The sequence below is a fragment of the Tachypleus tridentatus genome, chromosome 3 (genome assembly GCF_004210375.1).
Source record: "Tachypleus tridentatus isolate NWPU-2018 chromosome 3, ASM421037v1, whole genome shotgun sequence".
Lineage (NCBI taxonomy): Eukaryota > Metazoa > Arthropoda > Merostomata > Xiphosura > Limulidae > Tachypleus > Tachypleus tridentatus.
Genome location: NC_134827.1, coordinates 30,499,524 through 30,527,517, shown reverse-complemented (window position 1 = coordinate 30,527,517; position 27,994 = coordinate 30,499,524). Strand labels below are relative to the sequence as shown.

General features: G+C 35.9%; 1 protein-coding gene across 6 annotated transcripts in view; it reads right to left on the bottom strand.

The window, feature by feature from the left end:
* Positions 1 to 16,869, bottom strand: part of LOC143246627 (cell adhesion molecule Dscam1-like) — a 254,917-nt gene extending 238,048 nt beyond the window's left edge. For 5 of the 6 annotated variants that reach the window (XM_076493668.1, XM_076493670.1, XM_076493666.1 and 2 more), the window contains exon 1: positions 16,289 to 16,869. In XM_076493668.1, coding sequence (XP_076349783.1) covers positions 16,289 to 16,331 — 43 coding nt within the window. In that variant the 5' untranslated portion in view covers positions 16,332 to 16,869. The remainder of the gene's footprint in view (positions 1 to 16,288) is intronic. The other variant, XR_013026080.1, reaches the window with a different exon arrangement.
* Between the last annotated feature and the right edge of the window lie 11,125 nt (positions 16,870 to 27,994).

The following is a 27,994-nucleotide window of genomic DNA, read 5'->3' as shown; positions in this document are numbered from 1 at the left end:
AACACAGTTTAACGAGTTGCACAGTTTAATATTACTAAAGGTAATTACCTAAACCAGTAGTTCTGCTTTCTGTTGTTTTTTAAGATACACTATTTCAGTTAAGACATTTTTATACCCTACATTCATTAGAGCAAGACTTGATACCTAGTGTAAGTACACGTGTATAGAAGAGAATCATTAGAGTAATACTTGATACCTAGTGTAAGTACACGTGTATAGAAGAGAATCATTAGAGTAATACTTGATACCTAGTGTAAGTACACGTGTAAAGAAGAGAATCATTAGAGTAATACTTGATACCTAGTGTAAGTACACGTGTATAGAAGAGAATCATTAGAGTAATACTTGATACCTAGTGTAAGTACACGTGTAAAGAAGAGAATCATTAGAGTAATACTTGATACCTAAAGTAAGTACACATGTAAAGAAGAGAAACATTACAGTAATACTTGATACCTAGTGTAAGTACACGTGTAAAGAAGAGAATCATTAGAGTAATACTTGATACCTAGTGTAAGTACACGTGTATAGAAGAGAATCTTTAGAGTAATACTTGATACCTAAAGTAAGTACACGTGTAAAGAAGAGAAACATTAGAGTAATACTTGATACCTAAAGTAAGTACACGTGTAAAGAAGAGAATCATTAGAGTAATACTTGATACCTAAAGTAAGTACACGTGTATAGAAGAGAATCATTAGAGTAATACTTGATACCTAAAGTAAGTACACGTGTAAAGAAGAGAATCATTAGAGTAATACTTGATACCTAGTGTAAGTACACGTGTATAGAAGAGAATCATTAGAGTAATACTTGATACCTAGTGTAAGTACACGTGTATAGAAGAGAATCATTAGAGTAATACTTGATACCTAGTGTAAGTACACGTGTAAAGAAGAGAATCATTAGAGTAATACTTGTACCTAAAGTAAGTACACGTGTAAAGAAGAGAATCATTAGAGTAATACTTGATACCTAAAGTAAGTACACATGTAAAGAAGAGAATCATTACAGTAATACTTGATACCTAGTGTAAGTACACGTGTATAGAAGAGAATCATTAGAGTAATACTTGATACCTAAAGTAAGTACACGTGTATAGAAGAGAATCTTTAGAGTAATACTTGATACCTAAAGTAAGTACACGTGTAAAGAAGAGAAACATTAGAGTAATACTTGATACTTAGTGTAAGTACACGTGTAAAGAAGAGAATCATTAGAGTAATACTTGATACCTAGTGTAAGTACACGTGTATAGAAGAAAATCATTAGAGTAATACTTGATACCTAAAGTAAGTACACGTGTAAAGAAGAGAATCATTAGAGTAATACTTGATACCTAGTGTAAGTACACGTGTAAAGAAGAGAATCATTAGAGTAATACTTGATACCTAAAGTAAGTACACGCCTATAGAAGAGAATCATTAGAGTAATACTTGTACCTTGTGCAAGTACACGTGTATAGAAGAGAATCATTAGAGTAGTTCTTGTACCTAAAGTAAGTACACGTGTAAAGAAGAGAATAATTAGAGTAATACTTGATACCTAAAGTAAATATACACGTATAGAAGAGAATCATTGGAGTAATATTTGATACCTAAAGTAAGTACACGTGTAAAGAAGAGAATCATTAGAGTAATACTTGATACCTAGTGTAAGTACACGTGTAGAGAAGAGAATAATTAGAGTAATAATTGATACCTAAAGTAAATATACACGTATAGAAGAGAATTGTTAGAGTAATACCTGTAAGATTGTGGAATACTGAACATTACACCTTTATGTAATTTCAGGACTAATCTTCATTGTACATTGTAAGATATATTCAGAGTGGAATTGATGCATGTGTGGTGTATGTTACTACATTTGATAAGTTACTGCTAACAGAATACTTCACAGATGTAGTTAGTGTGTTAATTAGGTGATCTGACCTTTATTTCTTTTATCACGTTTTATAATGTCGATTTTTTAAATAAAAAAATATAAGCTCCTCAGGAGCTGCGTGTAAATCTGAGTGGAAAGTCGTGTGTGAAACGAACAAGAAATCTAACTTATATTCTTACCTGTTGATAATAAAGTCGAAACGTTTAAAAAACTACAAAGATATCAGCGCTAAATCACAGTGAAGACTATATGCGATTAAATAATTACAGGAGCTTAAAGCACAGAGCTGTGTCTATTGCCTAGCCTTTTGCAAAACAGGAAGTGACGACATATAATTCCTTTTGTGACGTCATTTTATTCCATCTGTCTTACAGCCACATAGGTGGTGTCTCCTTTCACTAGCACAGTTATCCATTCTCTACTAAGAAGGTTTTTAGAAACATTATATGACCCAAAGAACGGAAATAGTACAACGTACTTATTCATGACCTAGAAACTCTATCATCACCACTATAATATAAATACTTTAAAAATATCCATAAGAAGATAATTATATGTATATTTTTTTCTTTTACTCTGCTTACTTATTACCTCCCATTGATAAAGTGGCCAGTCAATAAAACGAGCTTTGTTTCTCATGGTGGGCACACTAGAAATAGCCCATTGTGTACTTCTGCACCTAATAACAAGCTTGTTTTTCTTTTTTGAATTTCGCGCAAAGCTACTCGAGGGCTATCTGCGCTAGTCGTCCCTAATTTAGCAGTGTAAGACTAGAAGGAAGGCAGCTAGTCATCACCACCCACCGCCAACTCTTGGGCTACTCTTTTACCAACGAATAGTGGGATTGGCCGTATTATTATAACGCTCACCACGGCTGAAAGGGCGAACATGTTTGGTGCGACCGGAATTCGAACCCGCGACCCTCGGATTACGAGTCGAACGCTTTAACACCCTTGGTCATGCCGGGCCTGCTTAATAACAAAACGAGCATATACGTTTAGAGCATACAATTATAAAAAAAAAAAACACTTTATAGTCCGAGAGCTTTCGAAAGGTGAGTCCGTCTTCATCATGGGAAAACTGATTTCTTCCTAGTGAAAAAAAAAATCGTTCTAGTTTTCATGGATTTTGTCTTTCATTGATTTTTTAACATACACATTTTCTCAACGTCACAAACGTAGAGAAGAAATTACGTTTCTCTAGTGACTGAAACGTTGTGCGTTATACCAGTCAATATAATACAATATATTTTTGTCATTAGTAGTTTTTTCTAATGTTAAATATGTTTATAAGGAAACATTCCGTGTTTGAACTGTTTCACGACATGCCTTAATAAACGCGGGAAATAAAACCTTCCTAGTTTTACTGTTTGTGTGTTCTTATAGTAAAGCCACATCGAGCTGTCTGATGAGTTCACCGAGGGGAATCGAATCTCTGATTTTAGCGTTGTAACTTCGTAGACTTATCGCTGTAGTAGCGGGGGACCCAAGTTTTACTGTTGTTTATACATATAAATATACATCTAAAAGATGATTGTTTGGGTAAAAACCACATTGCTTTATTCTATACATCCAAAAATGGCAATTGTTTTTCAGATTTCAAAACAACCAAAAAATTCTCCCTTGGTATGAATATGCTGACATTCTTGGTTTACAATATGAGATCCGTGGGTTCGATTCTCCTTGCCATCTAGTGTTAACTAACCAAAAAAAAGGTTTAAGATTTTAAACTCTTATTTTCTTTTGACGATCCATGATTGAAACACTTATCTCACTTTTAAACTCATTTGACGAAAGGCTTAGCCACGCCATTTTGTTTTGCTTAATTATAAGCGCTGGTATTATCTACTGCTACTTTTTCTTAGCCACGTATAGCTGAATTTTATTTTATCTCTGCGGGTAGTATAGGAACTAAGCCTACTTCCTTGAAGGTAAATATATTGCCTTCTGATCTGCTGATCCTTCCCTCTGTCAAGCTGAGAGAACTTCCGGTGACATGAGACAGATGTACTAGGAACTGCTCAGTTAGACGTTTCTTAGGACGTTAGAAAGACAGGAGAAAATGGTCACCGTTTCCTAGACAGCGCTCTGACAATAGGCACATGGTCTTATCCAAACCACTTCTGTGTCATCTGTTGTACAATACTAGATGCAACCATATGTTACATATTAAACCAGAACAACCTTCTAAGTTCTCGCCAGTCCTTAAATCTCTTATTTGAATTCACGTTATCCATGTGGATGCGCTCAAATCCTAGCTCATCTCGAGAAAGGAATACCAACGTTGTAAAGGTTGATTTAATTAGCGTGTTGGACTACATGGGTAGAATGGTACCACCACACTTTACGAATGTTTGCCTTAAGTTAGGGTTACTTATTGTAGAATAAGTTAGTTTGAGCACGTGTTATACCGAATTTGATGGCGAGACGAAGCAGCTGATATTGAACCAGAGAGATACGCAGTTATAGGTTATTGGATTAATGAACTGGCTTAGAATTCACGTAAATATTTATATTAACCTATGATTAATTTAGCAGTGTACAGTGTTTTGGCTTATCTTGTGTTATTATTTCGCGGTGATTCATTAGCTATGACCTTGCAAATTATTGAGTTAATCCAGTGGCATTATGCTGTAACAGTTGGAGTTAAGTTGTGATGTTTTACCTTAGTTATTGATTGTATTTAGTTTTGGTGTACTACACTGGATGTGGTATTGATGAATTACATTGTCTTCAGTCATGAGTTTTGAATGCCAGTTTAAACTAGTTTAAGCCAGGAATATCGAACGATTGAATAATAAATGATGTAATGAAAAATAGACAATCTAGATTAATAAACTATTTAAAGATAATTTAGGTTAATGTATGACTTAAAGATAATCCAGATAAATAAACAACTTAAAGATAATCTATGTTAGTGTACTACATAAAGATAATCCAAATTAATAAACAACTTAAAGATAACATAGGTTTATGTACTACTTAAAGATAATCCAGATTACTAATCGACTTAAACGATTTATCAACGAATAAATGAACCTCAGTATTTAAAATATGACCAAAAATACAAGAATTCTCACTGATTATAAGACAGCATTAGACCAACTCAACAAAGGAAGGTGTTTGTTTGTTTGATTTAAATTTGGCGCAAAGCTACGCGAGGACTATCTGCGCTAGTCGTCCCTAATTTAGCAGTGTAAGACTAGAGGGAAGGCAGCTAATCATTACCACCCACCGCCAACTCTTGGGCTACTCTTTTACCAAAGAATAACGGGATTGATCGTCACTGAAACGGCTGAAAGGGCGAGCATGCTTGGTGTAATGGGGAACAAAGGAACTCTCCAACTTATTTGACGAATTAAAAACAAAGATTTTTCATAAATATACAAGTAGAGAAAAATGATGTGCGATAGAGGAAAACAAATAACTTCTACTCAATCACAATAATGAATTTTAGTCCAGAACTTCTACTCAATCACAATAATGAATTTTAGTCCAGTACTTCTACTCAATCACAATAATGAATTTTAGTCCAGTACTTATATTCTTTTCTTTCAGAAAAAGATTTACATATAATAACGTATTACAATTATCTTTATGTATACGTTCATTAAATTTTACTATTAGAGTGTTGGAAACTTGTTTTATTTTTCTTTCGCTATTACATTTAAGGAAATTATTTTGCATTGTTTTTTATAGTAAATAGGTTTAAAGTTAAGCCTAAATCTTCTAAGTTGACCGAAACATATATGATAGATATTACTGATATTACAATAAAGATATTGTAAACGGCAAGAATACCTAAATGAATATTCAATACATTTCGATTGTTATAAAAAAAATTTTTAGTTATATATTTCCGTAACATTCACAATGTCTAATGATTTTACTATATTTGAATTGTATTGATAACGTTATAAGTAATCGATTTAAATCTGGCCTATAGAGCTATCTTATTTTTAATTAATAATAGTGTGTAGTTGTCAGAAATTAACATCAGGAAACGTTTGTTTGTTTTTAACTTGAACCTCACGAACGTATATCTATTTTGACGGGATGTTTGTTTTATTTTGATATTTATAATAAAGTTATTCAATAGACTATCTGCACTGTCTCCACACAGAGGGAACTCGAACCCATAATTTCTTTGCGTTATAAGCCCTCAAGCTCATTGTTAGTTCATCAGTGGAAGAAAAAGTGGTGTTAATTCTATAGAGCACTTTGAATATAGTGGTGGTATTATCAAAACAACGCCCTCTAGTGACACAGCGGACTCACATCGCTAGAAACCGGGTTTCGATACCCATGAGTGGCAGATCACAGATAACCCATTATGTAGCTGTGTGTTTTATTCCAAACAAACGGTATTAAGAGAAAACTGTGGCACTGTTTAAAACTGTACAGTTATAATTTTATTTGTTTCGATGAAATAATGCTTTCATTCACATCAGAATTATAGCACGAACGTCCTTACTCACTCGGTTCAGCTCTGCGTTGGATACTTTATCTTTAATTCTTTTAACTTCTAAAAAGAAGAAAGATCTAGAACACTCATCTAGGACACTTGAGACACTTTCATCCTTCGCCACATTAAAAAAAAAAATCTCATCCCAAAAGAATGTAAATAAGTTTTCATCTCTACCCTGTCAGTCTGATATTAGAACTTAGTACATTTCAAAATTTTGAGAGTTACCAAACGTGTTATGGTCTCTATAATACTAGAATCAAACCCCCTGACAATAACAATTCGTTTCACAAAATATATACCATAAATATTTTTCTTAAGTAAAAATATGAGTACACGAGTAAAAGGTAATATGAGATTCATTATGTGGAAGTGCGACCACCTGAAAGTTATTCTATAAAGTGTTCTGGTTGAACACTTCTTTGTTTCTACTGTTGAATCAAAACAGCAAATAAACCAATAGATGGAAAACAATTGTTTTCGAAATCTTAAGTAAGTTGTACTGTAACTTAAACTGCCCTTTATATTCTTACAGACAATAAATGTGTCCTAAACATATCTGTATAAAATTGCATTTATAAACAAACTCAATCCTTTAGCCTTAAATTCAAATAGATGTAGTTTGCACAATAAAAGAAATAAAGGAGATTCCATTGCGAAACATTCACTGTTTATAGTACTTTTTATTGGCTTTAAAATAAGTTTTGCTTAATTAACCACATATCGTTAACCAGTAGAGAGGAGATCCCACCTTTAACAGCCAATTTTAGAAATATTGTAAGGTAATGCCTACAGGGACATTTGTAAATTAACTTGGAACTCCGAATATTTGGCGTTTGTATGTGATGAACATGTATTATTACATTATCTACGATTGATTTCGCGAATGTATGTGATAAAAAAATTATATTATTATGTATCCTACAATTGGACAAAATGGTCTTTTTGCTTTAGGTATTTTTTTTGATAAAATACATCAACATAATGAATTAAAAATCGATGGAACAAAATTATCTTTATCCTTGGAGTAAAGAAGATACAATTTTAACCGTAAATAATTTTAACCACAGTGTTTGGATTATTGAGAAAAGTGGCACAGCATGGCCAGATGGTTAGAATGCTGGACTCGCAGTCTAAGGGTCTCGATTTCCTATCATACCAAACATGCTCGCCCTTTCAGCCGTGGGGGCTTTATATCATGAGGGGCAGTCCCACTATTCGTTGGTAAAAGAGTAGCTCAAGAGTTGGCGGTAAGTGGTGATGTTTAGCTGCCTTCCCTCTAGTCTTATACTGATAAATTAGAAATGGCTAGCGCAGATAGCTCTCGTGTAGCTTTACACGAAATTCAAAACAAACAAGTAACTAATTCACTGTACACAGTTGTTTTTGTTGTTGTTTTAACAGTAGAATCTTTTCATTTTTGTACATTCTTTCTGTATTTCTCTCGAAATTCCGAAATGCTCGAACTAACTTAGATATGGTTTCGTTTTGGGATTGTCAAGGTCTCGAAACTCTAAAAATATTCCCTGTCTGTTCACCTAGTGACCGATTTTCCACACTATTTTTGTTGTATAATCCAGCATCAACTTATAAATCAGTATTAATCCAGCATCAACTCATAAATCAGTATTAATTTCAATCCTTAAACTAGCTTCTTTATAATTGACATTATAGCAGAAGGTTTGATGACTAAAGGTCCGTAATCTGTGGGTCGCGGGTTCGCATCCCCGTCGCGCCAAACATGCTCGCCATTTCAGCCGTGGGGGCGTTATAATGTTATGGTCAATCCCACTATTCGTTGGTAAAAGAGTAGCCTAAGAGTTGGCGGTGAGTGGTGACGACTAGCTGCCTTCCCTCTAGTCTTACACTACTAAATTAGGGACGACTAGCACAGATAGCCCTCGAGTAGCTTTGTGCGAAATTCAAAAAGAAACAGACTAAAGGTTAATCTTAATTCAAAAACTGAGGAAAAATATTAATTTTCATTAACAATATTTAATGTTACAATGTTAACTATAAACAATGAAGTTTATGGACATTTTTAATAAATAAAGATTAACTCTAGTCCCTGAACATATTTATTCAGAAAGGATGTATTTGACAAAAAAAAATATTTAGCTGCAAAACGATCAATAACATTTCCAGTGTTCCGTGGTAAAAAAAAATATTTTAATCGCAGGTAAACAGACAAACGAATAGATTATTACGAACGTTAGGCCTAAACTGATGGAAATGCGGACAAGTTACCAGGATTTAGGAATTTTAAAGACATTTTGATGGACTTTTGTGAGTCGCATTTGTTTGTTCTTCGAATTTTATCTTCTCAGAGATCTCAAGTAATTATTTATCATTTTAAAGGTCTCATCTAGTTGAAACAATTACTGATGAAAACTTATAGAATTCAACCTGAACAATTTATCTATTGGTCACTATGTAGTTTGAAGTTTCCGATGAAACTTTACAATTTCAATTGTTTTGTGTGTTTTTTAGATACCGAAATTTTTGAAATAATGGATACTCTCAAGAACGTATATTTCAAATGATTCAAACACTGAATAAACAACAGCAGAGAGAAAGTGGACGGTGAGATTTCTGCCATCAAAACCAAGATTGACTTTGAAAGCTACCATTAATCTTCTGTTAGAAACACACGCTCTGCACTGACTTATTCTCTCCTCTCGTAATTAACTTTTCTACCATTTAATGAGGTCATTTAGTCAACGAAATCTGTAGAACTGCAACCCGGTATGAACCAAAGAAACAATCCCAACTTTACTTGTCTTAAGAACAGTTATTACTGTTTTAATCTTTAACGGACTGGGAGTGCTGTTTGTAATTATTAAAAAAAAACACTTGGTAAAATAAGATATATTCACAGCTCTATAAGGTTTCTCAAGTATAAAACTGCGTGTAGCTTATCAATGTAGAACATAGTTATCTCAGCTGCATTTTAGCGAAGCTATGCCATTATTCAAATTCAATATCGTATTTCGGTTTGTTTTTTCAAGGATGGCTGTAAAGTTTAAAAGCAATGAGTGAACATATTAAGAAAATCATTCTGGAAACAGCTCTAATGTACCATTTTCCTCGAACAAAAGAGTAGTAATAAAACTGATAAATGATAATAGAAACTGCAAATGGCGTTTGTTCTGGCATATTAGAATCAAATGTTTAGTGGAATTATTTATCAGAACCACAAATTATCAGCGATGTATATATGTGTATGTTTTGTCAGAATGGTCGGGACATGTAATTACAGAGTAGTGCGTGTGGGGTGCGGGTCTTCGTAATCATTTTTCTAACATTTGGTGGTATCATGTTGCGTTGTAATGGTGTCATTTGGATCCTGGTCCGGCATGGCCAGGCAGGTAATGCATTCGACTCGTAATCTGAGGGTCGCGGGTTCGAATCCCCTTCACACCAAACATGCTCGCCCTTTCAGCCGTGTGGACGTTATAATGTTACGGTCAATCTCACTACTCGATGGTAAAAGAGTATCCCAAGAGTTGGCGGTGGATGGTGATGACTAGTTGCCTTCCCTTTGGTCTTACACTGTTAGATTAGGGACGGCTAGCGCAGGTATTCGTCGTGTAGCTGTGCGCGACATTCAAAAACAAACAAAGAGATGGATCCCAGCAGCTGTTTGATATAAGCTGTAAAAATTTGTTTCACAAACTTCATACGTCAGTGATGAAAGGAAGTTCAAAAAGTTTTTCTGACTCTTCGAACATCTACTCCAGAACCAAATTTCGGATACAATAACATTCCTCCTTTGAAATAGGCGTGAAGGTTACTAGTTTTGGGTATGGTCTTTCTCCTTGAAACTTTATGTTCCATTAATATCCATGGGTATTTAGATCTGTTGACGCTTCCCACAGCTTGGCCCCACACACAACGCTTCCTCCATAATCCTATAAATATGGCATTAAACAGCAACAGTATCAGTGCCTTCCTCGAAACTCACACTAAACAACCAATAAAATTGATCAAGAGTTCCCAACACTCCACAACACATGTGATCCCTAATTAACAACTAAGCACTAACGAGCTTCATATTGAGCAAAGTTGTACCAACTGTTCTTGGGGTCATTAGAAGATTCGTCCATACCATTCTTTCCAAGCACACATTGAACAGATGGTACACACGTACTTGAGACCACATTGGAAACACCAAAGGAATTGAAACGGCTGTGCAAGATGACTTCGAGAAATCCTAGAAATTGAATTTCGTCCCAACACTGTTTCCACGAACCATAAACGTGTTTTAAAGTTGTCCTACAAACAACTTCCGTACCATTGAACAGTTTAGAATGGTTTAACACACACACACAGACAGCAAGAGTAAAAGAATACTTTTTGAAAACTTAAAACAACTTAGAATATATAGATATTTATATTTATATTAAATTTATATTTAAATTACTTATTATACCATTTTTGACATCGAGCGAACTCTTCCTTGTTACCAAGCTACACTGTCCTGTCAGATATGTCCACACCCCCTAGCCCGGCATAGCCAGGTGGGTTAAGACGTTCGACTCGTAATCAGAGGATCGCGGGTTAGAATCCCCCTCGCACCAATCATGCTCGCCCTTTCATCCGTAGGGGCGTTATAATGAGACGATTAATCCCACTATTCGTTGGTAAAAGAGTAGCCCAAGAGTTGGCGGTGGGTGGTGATGACTAGCTGCCTTCCCTCTAGTCTTACACTGCTAAATTCGGGACGGCTAGCGCAGATAGCCTTCGTGTAGCTTTGCGCGAAATAAAAAAACAGCAACAACAAACAAACCAGACCCACTTTGCACATGTGACACGTCACACTAAGAATAACTTGCGAGGAAATAAGTGTAAACACGTAGATAGACACATCAGTCAGACCTACTCTCTACAAGACGAGTGTTAATGCTTTACACAGCACTGTGCAGAAATAAGTAACGTGCTTATAATTAACACTATGTACTTAAAACAGCCTTTCCTTCAGTAATTGTTCAAATGAAACCTAAATAATGTGGTCTACTGTAAAATCAACGTTGATCAGAACTCTCTTTAATGAATCTAGTATGATCTAATTATTTATTTAAAATTTGTCTTCATTTAACCACTACTGAAGTTTGTTGCTGTCTTCATTTAACCACTAGTGTATTGTTGCTGTCTTCATTTAACCACTACTGTAATGTTGTTGTCTTCATTTAACCACTACTGTGTTTTGTTGCTGTCTTTATTTAACCACTACTGTACTGCTGTTGTCTTCATTTAACCACTACTGTAATGTTGTTGTCTTCATTTAACCACTACTGTACTGCTGTTATTTTCATTTAACCACTACTGTACTGCTGTTGTCTTCATTTAACCACTACTATATTGTTGCTGTCTTTATTTAACCACTACTGTACTGCTGTTGTCTTCATTTAACCACTACTGTAATGTTGTTGTCTTCATTTAACCACTACTGTATTGTTGCTGTCTTCATTTAACCACTACTGTGTTTTGTTGATGTTTTCATTTAACCACTACTGTACTACTGTTGTTTCATTTAGCCACTACTGTATTGTTAATGTCTTCATTTAACCGCTACTGTACTGCTGTTGTCTTCATTTAACCACTACTGTACTGCTGTTGATCTTCGTTTAACCACTACTGTATTGTTGTTGTCTTCGTTTAACCACAACTGTGCTGCTGTTGTTGATTTCGTTTAATCACTACTGTGTTGTTGTTGCGTCTTCGTTTAACCACAACGGTTGCTGCTGTTGATATTCGTTTAACTACTACGGTTGCTGCTGTTGATATTTCGTTTAACCACTACTGTATTGTTACTGTCTTCGTTTAACCACTGCTGTATTGTTGCTGTCTTCGTTTAACCGCTACTGTTGCTGCTGTTGTCTTCGTTTAACCACTACTGTACTGCTGTTTGTTTTCGTTTAATCACTGCTGTATTGTTGCTGTCTTTGTTTAACCACTACTGTGCTGCTGTTGATCTTCGTTTAACCACTACTGTGCTGCTGTTGTCTTCGTTTAACCATTACGGTTTGCTGCTGTTTGTCTTCGTTTAACCACTACTGTATTGTTTAACGATATTCGTTTAACCACTACTGTGCTGCTGTTGATCTTCGTTTAATCACTACTGTGTTGTTGCGATATTCGTTTAACCACAACGGTTGCTGCTGTTTGATATTTCGTTTAACTACTACGGTTGCTGCTGTTTGATTTCGTTTAACCACTACTGTATTGTTGCTGTTTTCGTTTAACCACAACTGTGCTGCTGTTGATATTTCAGGTTAACCACTACTGTGTTTTGTTGATGTTTTCGTTTAACCACTACTGTGCTGCTGTTGTCTTCGTTTAACCACTACGGTTGCTGCTGTTGATCTTTCGTTTAACCACTACTGTATTGTTGCTGTCTTTATTTAACCATTACTGTAATGCTGTTGTCTTCGTTTAACCACTACTGTAATGTTGTTTGTATTCGTTTAACCACTACTGTATTGTTTGTTGATATTCGTTTAACCACTACTGTGTTTTGTTGATGTTTTCGTTTAACCACTACTGTACTGCTGTTGTCTTCATTTAACCACTACGGTACTGCTGTTGTCTTCGTTTAACCACTACTGTATTGTTGCTGTCTTTATTTAACCATTACTGTAATGCTGTTGATATTTCGTTTAACCACTACTGTACTGCTGTTGATCTTCGGTTAACCACTACTATGTTGTTGCTGTCTTTTATTTAACCATTGCTGTGATGCTGTTTGTCTTCATTTAACCACTACTGTAATGTTGTTTGATATTCATTTAACCACTACTGTATTGTTGCTGTATTCGTTTAACCACTACTGTGTTTTGTTGATGTTTTCGTTTAACCACTACTGTGCTGCTGTTTGATATTCGTTTAACCACTACGGTTGCTGCTGTTTGATATTCGTTTAACCACTACTGTGATGCTGTTGTGATTTCGTTTAACCACTACTGTGATGTTGTTGTCTTCGTTTAACCACTACTGTAATGTTGTTGTCTTCGTTTAATCACTACTGTGTTGTTTAACGTCTTCGTTTAACCACTACTGTGTTTTGTTGATGTTTTCGTTTAACCACTACTGTACTACTGTTGTTTTCGTTTAACCACTACTGTGTTGTTGCTGTCTTCATTTAACCGCTACTGTACTGCTGTTGATATTTCGTTTAACCACTACTGTGATGTTGTTTGTCTTCGTTTAACCACTACTGTGCTGCTGTTGTTTTCGTTTAACCACTACTGTATTGTTTGCTGTCTTTTGTTTAACCACTACTGTGCTGCTGTTGATCTTCGTTTAACCACTACTGTGCTGCTGTTGATATTCGTTTAACCATTACGGTTTGTTGCTGTTGTCTTCGTTTAACCACTACTGTGTTGTTGCCAGATCTTCGTTTAACCACTACTGTACTGCTGTTGTCTTCGTTTAATCACTACTGTATTGTTGCTGATCTTCGTTTAACCACAACGGTGCTGCTGTTTGATATTCGTTTAACCACTACTGTATTGTTGCTGTTTTCGTTTAACCACAACTGTGCTGCTGTTGATGTTCGTTTAACCACTACTGTAATGTTGTTTGATATTTCGTTTAACCACTACTGTTGCTGCTGTTGTTTTCGTTTAACCACTGCTGTATTGTTGTTGATGTTTTGTTTAACCACTACTGTGCTGCTGTTTGATGTTCGTTTAACCACTGCTGTGCTGCTCTTGTCTTCGTTTAACCATTACGGTTGCTGCTGTTTGATATTTCGTTTAACCACTGCTGTGTTGTTTGCTGATATTCGTTTAACCACTACTGTTGCTGCTGTTTGATGTTCGTTTAATCACTACTGTATTGTTGTTGATATTTCGTTTAACCACAACGGTTGCTGCTGTTTGATCTTCGTTTAACCACTGCTGTATTGTTGCTGTTTTCGTTTAACCACAACTGTTGCTGCTGTTGTTTCGTTTAATCACTACTGTTGTTGTTTGCTGTCTTCGTTTAACCACAACGGTTGCTGCTGTTTGATCTTCTTTTAACTACTAATGGTTGCTGCTGTTTGATGTTCGTTTAACCACTGCTGTGTTGTTGCTGTCTTCGTTTAACCACTACTGTGTTGTTGCTGTCTTCGTTTAACCGCTACTGTACTGCTGTTTGATGTTCGTTTAACCACTACTGTAATGTTGTTTGATCTTCGTTTAACCACTACTGTGTATTGTTGATATTTTCGTTTAACCACTACTGTGCTGCTGTTGTTTTCGTTTAACCACTACTGTATTGTTTAACTGTCTTTTGTTTAACCACTACTGTGCTGCTGTTGATGTTTTGTTTAACCACTACTGTATTGCTGTTGATCTTCGTTTAACCACTACTGTGTTGTTTAACGATCTTCGTTTAACCACTACTGTACTGCTGTTGTCTTCGTTTAATCACTACTGTGTTGTTTTGCTGTCTTCGTTTAACCACAACGGTGCTGCTGTTGTCTTCGTTTAACTACTACGGTGCTGCTGTTTGATCTTCGTTTAACCACTACTGTGTTGTTGCTGTTTTCGTTTAACCACTACTGTGTTTTGTTGATGTTTTCGTTTTACCGTTACTGTGCTGCTGTTGTTTTCGTTTAACCACTACTGTATTGTTTAACGATCTTCGTTTAACCACTACTGTGCTGCTGTTGATATTTCGTTTAACCACTACTGTATTGCTGTTGTCTTCGTTTAACCACTACGGTTGCTGCTGTTGTCTTCGTTTAACCACTACTGTGTTTTGTTGATGTTTTCGTTTAACCACTACTGTGCTGCTGTTGTATTTCGTTTAACCACTACTGTATTGTTGTTGTCTTCATTTAACCACTACTGTATTGTTGTTGTCTTCATTTAACCACTACTGTATTGTTGCTGTCTTCATTTAACTACAACGGTACTGCTGTTGTCTTCATTTAACCACTACTGTATTGTTGCTGTCTTCATTTAACCACTACGGTACTGCTGTTGTCTTCATTTAACCACTACGGTACTGCTGTTGTCTTCATTTAACCACTACTGTGTTTTGTTGATGTTTTCATTTAACCACTACTGTGCTGCTGTTGTCTTCATTTAACCACTACTGTATTGTTGTTGTCTTTATTTAACCACTACTGTATTGTTGTTGTCTTCATTTAACCACTGCTAAACTGTTGCGATCGTGAGTTATTCGCTATTATGTTGTTGCTGTTTATGGATAAAATATTTACAATGTAATTATTCTAAAACATTACCAAACAAATCTAAGAGTTTGAATACACGCTAAAAGGCATACAATATCCAGAATTTTTACAGTGTGTAATCTTACATGAAATTCATTCTGAATGGCAGAACAAAACATAATCTGAAAGCTGACGGTTTATTGTAAAGCTGTTACATTAAAATAAACACATGCTACGTATCTCACAAAATGCTTCACATTCTGAGTGACTCGTCTTAAAAACGTGCACTTTTTTTTTCTTACTTAGAAGTATAAAGTTCAGAACTTAACTAACCAAGGACGTTGACGTAAACGTATCTTTCAGTGTTTCTGATTAAGTTTCTCCGGAAGTCTCGAGCTACTCAAACGTGGCTTTGGCTAAACATAAACATATTTGCGAGTGGATTTCTCTTCGATTTTTGTGAAGAAAACATAACTTTTCGTATATCAGTATACATTATAAAGTTATTTAGAGCTAGCGTACAATTTTTTTTATGTATTTCTAAATCTTAGTAAGGCTTAAAAGTTACTGTTACATACCTCGTCTCTAGTAAGAAAATACCCCAGACCACCACCACCTTGTGGGACTGCGATACGCTTCCGGACTTACAACTATAACTCTAAAATCCGGGACTCGATTTTCTCGGCGACCACAGCCGATGGCCCCAATGTGGCTTTGCTGTAGAACACATTATTATGAATGAAAATCGAAAACCAAATGGAAATAACGACTTACCGAGTTTGTACTGTGTTAAGACAAAAACGAGAATCCAATACATTGTGGGTTTCCTAGGGGTTGATCTAACAGGTGGATAAGGGTCCAGAAGTATTCCACCGGCTTAGGCTCTGGTTGTCGCGAGCATTTTGAAGCTTCCGAAGCTTTATAAAAAAATCCCTTTTCTAATCCAGAAACTAGCCTGCTTTAAAATGGTTGCAGAACCGTTGGTCGAGTTACATCATATTTACAAACACAGAGTTTCTTACATTGAGAACAGCACGAAGAAGGAACTTCAGGGTTTTTTAGACAACGTTTCAAGAATGTTCACATTTAGTAAAACTTAACTTAACTCGTGCTCTTTAGTTATAATTGAACTTTTAATTTTTTAATTAATCACTTTTGAAACATTTAAAATATGCACCGTGCTATCTTGTGTCATCAAATAAAACGAACACTTCCGCACTGACTGATGTTCATACCAACATGTAGAAACACCAGTTGATTCGAACTGAATGGTCTTTTGTTTTGCGTTGCTTGGGAGTTCCGACTGGTTAGCCCGCCCACAACGGAGTTACTGTTTGCGTTCTACCGAGAACCATCGTGGTGTGTCTTCTAACGTCTGCCCAGCTGCGACGGATAACGTGGCTGTCACGTGATTTTGAAGTGGTTTCTCGCGTGAGAAATGTTGTGAAGTATCATCGGCAGGTTGCAGTAATTTACCGGGTCTGTTCTGGACGGCTTTATAACCACTGTCCAGAAGACAGTTAAAGGAAACCTTTGATTAAGGCTTAGCTCAAGAAAGACAACAATTTCTTTTTACAGTCCCAGTTCCTTATCACTTGAAACATGTACTGCGTTTTTTAAACATCGATATATCTTTATCAAAACATTTTCTCCTTTTGAAAACATTCACATCTGAAACGTCAGACTGCTTTTTAATTCGAAGTTTTCCGTTTCTTTAACGTTTTTTTTTTTCAGTACTGGGCTATTTTATGCACGTGGTGAAATATTAGTTATATAAACTTAATTATTGTTTGATGTTCTGTAAACTAGAACATTGTCTTTCGTACAACATTAACTTCCGAGGCTTAATGATCGTTCATTTACACACTAAAGATTCAAATTTGTTAGCGTGCCTGGCTGCGGATCGGAAACTTCATGGTTCAAGACACAATGCACTGAAAATGGTGCATTGTATAAATAATCAACTTCCATTAGTCGGTTTTATGAGGTGGACGTAGTCATTGCGGCGGCGGGTTCTCCTGAGTAGCTGTCCTTTCTTTGAAATGACAATTTCTAAATCCTATGGGTTCTTCAGCTGGGCGGTTTGCCCACGTGCACATGAACTGCCATTAAGGTTGAAATAACCAATATTTAAATCCATTACAAATGTTTCTCACCAGAAACTCAACGAGTATGTCTAAGGGATTATCATGTTAAAAACCGGGTTTCGATACCCTCGGTATCGAAGCAAAGATAGGTCATTGTGAAGTTTTGTGCTGAATGATTAAATAAATTACCCTAAATCACTCAAAGTTAATATTCATCCTCCGTAAGTAAAAAAAACAACAAAATGAAATCGAACAAAAATTGTAGATTCGTTTACTTCTGAATTTCGCGCAAAACTACACGAGGGCTATGTGCACTAGCTGTCCCTAATTTAGCAATGTAAGACTAGAGGGAAGGCAGCTAGTCATCACCACTCACCGCCAAATCTTGGGCTACTCTTTTACCAACGAATAGTGGGATTGTCCGTCACTTTATAACGCCCCCACGGCTGAAAGGGCGAGCATGTTTGGTGTGACGGGGATTCGAACCCGTGACCCTCATATTTCGAGTCGAGTGCCTTAACCACCTGGCCACGCCGGGCCGAAAATTGTAGAAGCGGTTTATTAATAGTAACAATTAATGGTCAGTTTGTTTTTCTTGTCGTCTATTTCAGTCACATGTTTAAAACTCACATATAGATTATCATATACTTTAACAAGTGTTCCTTGATTTAAGGCCTGGCATGGCCAAGCGCGTTAAGGCGTGAGACTCGTAATCCGAGGGTCGCGGGTTCGCGCACGCGTCGCGCTAAACATGCTCGCCCTCCCCAGCTGTGGGGGTGTATAATGTGACGGTCAATCCCACTGTACGTTGGTAAAATAGTAGCCCAAGAGTTGGCGGTGGGTGGTGATGACTAGCTGCCTTCCCTCTAGTCTTACACTACTAAATTAGGGACGGCTAGCACAGATAGCCCTCGAGTAGCTTTGTGCGAAATTCCAAAACAAACAAACAAACTTTGATTAAAAAAAAAATAACAAACATTCAATAACCATAGGTGTGCGTTAGAACCTTCAGCTCTCTACACATGTGCTTATTTCTAAACTAATTGTACAACAAATTAACAGTAGATTTCTTTATTTCTTCATTACACGTCACATATAAAAATGTAAACCACGTATAAAACACAAAATCTACAACAAAAGTACAGTTGGTATTACAACTAAATTTTAATAATTATTTCGATAGCCTTCAAATTATTTTATGGAAAGAAAGTGATTTTAAACAATATTTGAGATTAATTTTTAACACTTAATGTTAAAAAAAACACAAAATATTGACCCCATTGATAGTTAACAACATAAAATAAGTACACATGCAAATTATGAATTACGTCATCGTTCGTACGTAAGACTTGAAATGTGTTAAATTATGAGAACGTTTAAAATACAAAAGAACCTCCGAATTGTTGTGAGTAATCTTTAACTTTTCATTAAAATATCTTAGCTTTAATCAAAACGAGAGCTAATTACGAAAATCAAATGTAAAAAAAAATTCCCTTCCTTACAAGGCGGGCTCGTCATAGTCAAGTGGTTAAGGCGTTCGACTCGCAATCTACGGACTGTGGGTTCGAATCCCCGTCGCACCAAGCATGCTCACTCTTTCAGCCGCTATAATGGAACGATTAGTCCCACTATTCGTTGACTGAAAAAAAAGCCTTAGAGTTGGCGGTGGGCGGTTATGACTAACCTCCTTCCCTATAATCTTACACTGCTAAATTAGGGTCGGCTAGCACATATAGTCCTCGAGTAGCTTTGCGCGGAAATTCAAAACAAACCCTCTAATCTTACGCTGCTACGTTAGGGACTGGTAACGCAAATAACTGTCGTGTAGCTTTAGGCGAAATTAAAAAAAAACAAAATAAAATCAAACCTTAAAATATTAAAAAACAAACGAGTAGTGATTGTGGAGTTCCACCGAAAAAGAACGACTTCATGTATTAATTATAATAGACGAGCACTTATTGAAACCCATCTCCTTAAACGTTTTATATATATATTTTTAATTAAAAGGTTTAATTTATTTTTGAATACTATTTTTTGTGTATCTAGAATGTTGAATCTACTTCGCGGTACAGTATTTCCGTAATATGTGGTATTTCGTAATAAACTACGAGATTGTACTTCTAATATTATACACTAGAGGGATTTAATGGCAGGTGGTTTATTTTCACTATTTATGTTGAACAATGATAGCGGATTTTTGTTGTTTATATACGTATCACTTTACGACTCTCTGAATACCTGGGGAAATCATACTAAGTAATATTCTTTGTTCGAAAATCACAAGATACATAGACTAAAAAGTAAAATTTAATTTTAGTTATACTCAAAACCAGAAATCTTCAACAAATGCTTATGTTATATAGTTTCATAAAACTGTATTTTTAATAATTGTTCGGAGATAAATTACTTCAATCATTGCTTCTCATCTGTTGTTAATCTGTTAGGAGAAGTGAGTAACTAGTTTCTAGGGTTTCTTTATAATGTAACGTAAGTACTTTTCACCTGAAATACATATGTTTCACTAATACTACTTTCAGTTTTTGGTTTGGCTTATTTTTGAATTTCGTGCAAAAGTTCATGAAAGCTATCTGCGCTAGCCGCCCCTAATTTAGTAATTTAAGACTAGAGTGTTTCTTTTGAATTTGCGTGCAAAGCTACACGAGGGCTATTTGCACTAGCCGTCCCTAATTAAGCAGTGTAAGACTAGAAGGAAAGCAGCTAGTCATCACCACTCATTGCCAACTCTTGGTCTACTCTTTTACCAACGAATAGTGAGATTGATCGTATCATTATAAAGCCCCTACGGCTTAAAGGGCGAGCATATTTGGTGCAACGGGGATTTGAACCCGCGAGGCTCAGATTACGAATCGAACGACATAACCCACCTGGCCATGCTCGGCCTAAAGTTGTTAGATAACGCCCCTACGGCTGAAAGGGCGAGCATATTTTGGAAACGGACGAAAATTAATGATCATACTGAGAAATATAAAGGACTATAATAAAGACATTTGTAATATTTTAACTCTGAGCACTGTTTATTCCTAGCTCGTATTTTAAACGGCCTTAATAGTTTTGAAATGTATTAGTTTGAAAGTAAACAGTAAAATTACGTTTTACTGATATATTGTTTAGAAAGTCTTGGTGACAGATAAACTTCCAAAATGTTTCGCTAAGTCTCGATGTATACATCGAGTGCTAACAGTGCTGGTGAGAATGTTTACTTCAACCAGACTAGATGACACGACCTTACCGAAACTTCGTTGTGATTGATATTAGGTCTAGAGTCAGTGACTGATTGAACAAACATGAACATTTCCTGAGAACTACAGCTTGAACTTGAATTACATTTCAAGGGACAAATTTTTTTCTAAAGTAAGGGTAATAAAGTTCAAGATGGTGAAGTAAGATTAAAATACGAAAAAAATGTACATCGAAATTTATCCATTCAGTATTTTTCTAGAAGATCATTATAATTGAAAAAAGAAAAGAAATGGCGAAACTAGCGCCACGAGTGTTGAATAATTTAGGAAATAATATATTACGTTATAGAAACGCTATCAGTGCCAGTGGTTAAATAAAATAATAAAGAAATTGAAATATTTCTTGTGAAATGTTTTATACGTGACGAAAACACTAATGTATATGTATATACACTGTATGAAAATCAGTATTTAACCAGGAAAATACAAACACTAATGTATATGTATATACACTGTATGAAAATCGGTATTTAACCAGGAAAATACAAACACTAATGTATGTGTATATACACTGTATGAAAATCAGTATTTAACCAGGAAAATACAAACACTAATGTATATGTATATACACTGTATGAAAATCAGTATTTAACCAGGAAAATACAAACTCTAATGTATGTGTATATACACTGTATGAAAATCAGTATTTAACCAGGAAAATACAAAAAGCAAAACAAGAAAACACTACTGTTATAAAATAATGGAAAGCTATTGGACGAATCTGAACCAGTCAAATATCTCAAAACATGACTATTGTTTTGTTCACTGTATACGCATATTCACAGTACATATAAATATATTCACGTATGTTAAATACTCAGTTTGTCAGGAAATATACCATTATAAAGTGTGAAAGTGTATTTTAAATTAAAGGACTTTGTTGTTGTAGGTTTTCAGATAATAAACCGCTCTTTGAAATGAATAACATTAACATTACCTTTATCAATACTTAAAGCCCTGGCATGGCCAGATGGTTAAGGCGTTCGACTCGTAATCCGAGGGTCGCGGGTTTGAATCCCCATCGCACCAAACATGCTTGCCCTTTCATCCGTGGGGGCGTTATAATGTGACGGTCAATCCCACTATTCGTTGGTAAAAGTGTAGCCCAAGTGTTGGCGGTGGGTGGTGATAACTAGCTGCCTTTCCTCGAGTCTTACACTGCTAAATTAGGGGCTGCTAGCGCAGATAGCCCTCGAGTAACTTTGCGCAAAATTAATAAAAAAAATACTTAATTACTTAAAATTATTATAAACTTCAAGTATTGTGTTGTAGATTATAATTCTATAAAGTAATCTGAAGGAAACAAGTACTGCGAAGTATAGAAGATGTTACAACTTTAAGAAAAACTAAATTCTGGCTCATATACTGTTCTGAACCAAACTTCCATAGATTCTTTATGTCGAAATTAAGAAACTATCGTGACGTAGTGGCTAGCATATCTGAAATCTGAATCCTACGATTCATTTTGGTCTGAATTTGGATCACAGTTACGCGAGAGCTATCTGTGCTAGCCGTCTCTAATTTAGCTATGTAAAGCTATAAAGAATGCAACTGGTCATCACCATTCACCGCAAACTCTTGGGCTACTTTATTACCAAAGAATAATGGGTTTGACAGTAACATTATGATTTTATCACAGCTGAACGGGCGATCTTGTCTGGTGGGACAGGGACTCGAACCTGAGACCCTCAGACAGCGAGTCAAGCACCCTAAACACCTAGCCATATCGGACCTATTCCCCAAGATTCGCTGGTCCTTAACATCCTGTCGGAAGAAACGGACTCCACACTTTACGGACATGGGTGCTATATAAGAGTCAGAGTAAAATTCTGTCATATGATAGAGAGGGGGCAAGAATTGATAGTGAGAGCTCGTGACCAGCTGACTTCTCTCGATTTCGCTTCAGAATTAGCGACGGCGACACGCAGCTGCTATTTTGTGGCTTTGCATTAATACTTTGCGTTCTAAGAATCACTGAAAAAATTTCAAAAATGTTTGTTTTTTGAATTTTACGCAAAGCTACACGAGGGCTATCTGCACTAGCCGTTCCCAATTTTACAGTGTAAGACTAGAGGGAAGACAGCTAGTCATCACCACCCACCGCCGACTCTTGGACTGCTCTTTTACCAACGAATAGTGGGATTGACCGTCACATTATAACGCTCCCATGGTTGAAAAAGGCGAGCATGTTTGGTAGGATGGAAATTCGTACCCACGACCTTCGGATTACGAGTCGAGTGCCTTAATTACTTGGCCATGCCGGGCCCGTGTCAGAGGTCAAAGTCTCAAATTAATATTTCAAACGATCTTCATATGAAGTTAATAAATAATTTATTTTAGCATTTGCTTATATTTAAAGTTGTTAAGCCCAAATATACACAAAGGTCTACCTGTACTCTGCCCACCACGGGTATCGAAATCTGGTTTCTAGTATTGTAAATTGGCAAACATACTGATGTGCCACTGGTGAGCAAAAATATATAAAGAGAAAAAACGAAGCAATATCACTGACATTTCGTTTTAAAAATCCATTAATTGATGCTTTGTACGCATTTTTTAGAAAATTCTGCTTTTTTTCATATGGATTGGATCATTAGAATGAAAACCAAAACATAAACCTAATCAGGTATTGCGTATCGTATTGAAACAGTTTTATTGGGTATTGTTTGTTTTACGCAGTGATAAAAACGAATAAGATACGATAACTTTCATCAAATGAACACTTTAAAACTACAGTGAACACGCATCAAAATTATGAAAATAACACACAGGAATTACACAAAAAAAAAGTAACTCATAACTCAAGAACTTCCAGGGCGCTCTCTAGAGGGAGGTTTGGGTTCCGGTCATAAGAGGTGCTCCTGTGGCGAACAATCCCTCGTTTCTCTCAGTTAAATAAACCTCACCCTACCCCACAGTAGTTTTAACTTATCTCCTACACCCTTGAACTGAAATAAATCTTATCTTACTAAATACAGTTCTAGAATTTTAATGAAACAAATACAATTTTGAAAGGTCCCGGCATGGCCAGGTGTTTAAGGCATTCGACTCGTAATCTGAGGGTCGCGTATTCGAATCCTCGTCACACAAAACATGCTTGTCCTTTCAGCCGTGGGGGTGGTTATAATGTGACGGTCAATCCCACTATTCATTGGTAAAAGAGTAGCTCTTGGAGACCATACATGAAAATTAAAATCTGAACGTGTGTGCGTGTGTGTGTGGAAGCAGAATCTATTTCCACAAGTTTAAACCAATACTTGCTGGTTTGTTTGGTGTTATGTACAAGTCCACAGATGTATTCGTAATCTTAGGGTCGCGGGATTGACTCCCCATCACATCAAACGCACTCACCATTTCAGCCGTGGGGGCGTTATAAATTACGGTCAATCCCACACTTCGTTGGTAAAAGAGTAGTCCAAGAGTTAGTGGTGGCTGGTGATAACTCACTGCTTTTCCTCTAGTCTTACACTGCTAAATTAGGGACGGCTAGCGCAGATAACCCTCGAGTAGCTTTATGCGAAATTCAAAAGAAACAAACAAACAAAACCTCTGACACAAGGAGCACTAACTTAGTTTGATATGATAATATATTTCACATATCAAGCCTAAATATCCAGTAGCGTTTGTAACGCACGATACCCTGACACGTGTACAGGAGAACAAGACTGTATTATACGCAACAATTTATTTCAAGTTCCTCTTTCATTTTCTTCCACCAGAGTACGGAAAGCATATTTTTAATAATTTTCCTTCAGATGAGTCGTGCCACCTTTTCTCCCTAAACCAAGGAGAAATCGAACGCTCGGTTTTCTTTTTTGTTTTTTCTTCTGCTTCCTTTCTCGAATGATTGAAATTAATTGTATTACAGCAGACATCTTTCATCTTTTCAGAGACTAATTCAACTAATAATATTTCACTAATGAACTGTCTGTTTCTAGAACTCACTGGATGGAAGAGTATAGAGAAATAAATCTCATTAGGACGACGTCTTCCTCCCATATTTTAATTCTGGTTTATTCAATTGGATAAATGAAAATACCAATATATAAGTATGTGTGTGTGTACATATATATATATAGTTAATATAGTCTACCGTTCGTAAGCACTTTATTTCAATTCAGTCCGAGCGCTTGATTAGTTATTGATCTCGGAAAATGTTCTAAATAAATAAATGGAAGTGAGAGAACACAGACTAGGGCATACATATATACACAACGAAGAGTTGAGACTGTTAATTTAAAGTATTTGCAGCCGTTACGAAAGTCACTACTGTATTTACCCTAGCCGTCCCTAATTTAGCAGTGTAAGACTAGAGGAAAGGCAGGTAGTCATCACCACCCACCGCCAATTCTTGGGCTACTCTTTTACCAACGAATAGTGGGATTGACCGCCACATTATAACTCCCCACTGTTGAAAGAATGATCATAGTTGGTGTGACGGAGATTCGAATCCGCGACCCTAGGATTACGAGTTGAGCGCCCCCCAACCAACTGGTCATGCAGGGCCACCTATAAATAAGGATAGAAAGCAACATTTTTGAGATAGGTGATTCGAGGTTCGTCACTGCAATTTTGTTGTAATTATTTATCGAAAATAACTTTATTCAAACTGTTGAATTTTAATTAACCGTTTATTCTGTCTGTATGTCTGTCTGATAATTTTTACTCATGCAACATTTGCTAATAATCTCTAGATTATTCGATATATTACATCTTCTATTCAAGTATTTACTTTCAATTATCATATTGTCATTAAATATATTTGCCCAATTTTTTCTTAGATATGTATTATTAATATATCTTCTAAGCTGTGAAAGCATGTTTTCTATTACGTGTTTGAAAAGAAAATGTTAACCCAACGTCTATTTTATTAATATTACTTCAAGCCAAAGTTATTTCTTCTAAAATCAGATTTGAGCAAAAAACAACAACAAAAAACCAGTAAACTTTTAAGGTAGTTCGAATGTTTCTTTGTCTTGAAATAAAATTACATTGGACTTGCTGTGTCCATCACGGACAATCGAGCTCTTGGTCTAAGTATTGTAAGTCAACAAACATATCGCTGTGTCGCAAGAGGAAAAATGTAGTTTATCCTACGCATGAATTCTTAGAATGGTTAAGACACCACCTAGCGGACCAGAGGGAACATCGCAGTTTTACAACGCTGAAATTTGGCGCTCGATTCTTCGCTGTAGACAGAACGCGTGTTTAGTGTAATGGTTCGAGAAAGAGTGTTTAAAACGTATCTCAGAACAGCTGGTATGGATATTAACACTTTACTAATAAAACAGAGAACATTGTTTTGACCTTTCTGAAAATGGTTGAAACTTTGTTCTCTGTTTTATTGAGTAAAAGTGTTAATACTCTTACCAGCCGTTCTGAGATACATTTTTATTTCAAGTGGGTTTCTCGTCATCAAGAAATACTTAAAGTATCTATTGTATACTGCCCCTGGTGGTGATTTAGTGAGCTTTAATTACAGGAAAAAAATTGTTTGTAACAGGCAAGGTGACACTTAAAGGAAAATGAATAGTTTAAAGTAACCATAACTGGGACAAAATTACAGGTGTAACTTTTGGTGTTGTTTAAGTGCAAAGTTATACAATAAGCTTTCTGTGTTATGTACCGCACGAGACATCGAACCCCGAATTTTAGAGTTGTATGTAAACTAACCGCTGATTTACCAGGAGAATGAACTTCGTGTACCATATATTACAACAATATTACCTGTAACAGTGATACAGTTTTAAATATATATTTGATACGTTTGTCTCATCATGTTGATTGAGGTCTCGGCTTGTGTTCAAGTAGTTCAAAAATATAATCACAAATCTCAAAGCCTCTAGATACATAATATAACCGAGTTGCTTATACCTAAATTTTATGGTTATGAATATCTTTACAAAATAAATAATTTGACTGAATGAAAACTTAAAATATTTTTCTCTTTTGAGGTTTTGAAACATCCTGAAGTAATTCTAAATCACATGCACAAACATAAGGGGTTTTCCGCTTTTCACAACACTTTTAGTAACACACGCGTGTACAACAAAAACAAAAATGAAGAAAATATGTTTAAAAAATTGAGGTGATGCCACGTCACAATTTCGATTTAATTCTCGGCCAATATAAGATTTATGATATGTTCATGACAGATAACTCTGGTACAACAACGGCCCGGCATGGCCAGGTGGGTTAAGGCGTTCGACTCGTAATCTGAAAGTCTCGGGTTCGAATCCCGGTCGCACTAAACATGATCGCCATTTCAGCTGTGGGGGCGTTGTAATGTTACGGTCAATTCCACTGTTCGTTGGTAAAAAAGTAGCTCAAGAGTTGGCCGTGGGTGGTAATGACTACCTGCCTTCCTTCTAGTCTTACATTGCTAAATTAGGGACGACTAGCACAGATAGCCCTCGAGTAGCTTTGTGAGAAATTCAAAAACAAACTGGTACAACAGCACTAGGTTCTCTATTTCATATTTTTAAAACAGTAACCAAAGTTTCCTAATTATATATAAAAGTGGAATACCTTCCAGATACTAAGACGAAAATAATGTACATAAATAAAATTGGTAGTGTGAGAACGCATCGAATTTGACGTTAAAAATAAAACTACATTGAAATCACGAGCAGATGAATCGGGATTTTCAAACGTGAACTATGTGATGAGTAAGGCTTTCAACTCGAAGTCTGTGTGTCCCAGGTTCGAGCCCTTCTAATCAAACGTGCTTTCCTGTAAATCGTGGAGGTATTATGATGTAACAGCCAATCCTACAGTTTATTAGTGGAGAATAACTCAAGAGTTGGCAGTGTTACCTTCCCTCTATTCTATCACTCCTAAATTAGAGATGACCACTTTAGATAGCCCTCGAGTATATTTGTGCGAAACTCAAGAATCAAAGAAATGAACAAAAGCGAAAGAGGCAAGTCTTAGCTAAGCAAATTATTAACTCATTTTAATCGTTACATAAAACTTAGGCTAATATATAGGAAAAATAAAATACCCAGAAATTATTAAAATAATTACAAGGAAGATAATATAATTTTCTTCAGAGTCAACTCTAAAAGAGTACGTAAACCTTACAGAAATTTTCACCTCGTTCTGACATCAGCTGAAACGTGTTTCGTGAAAAT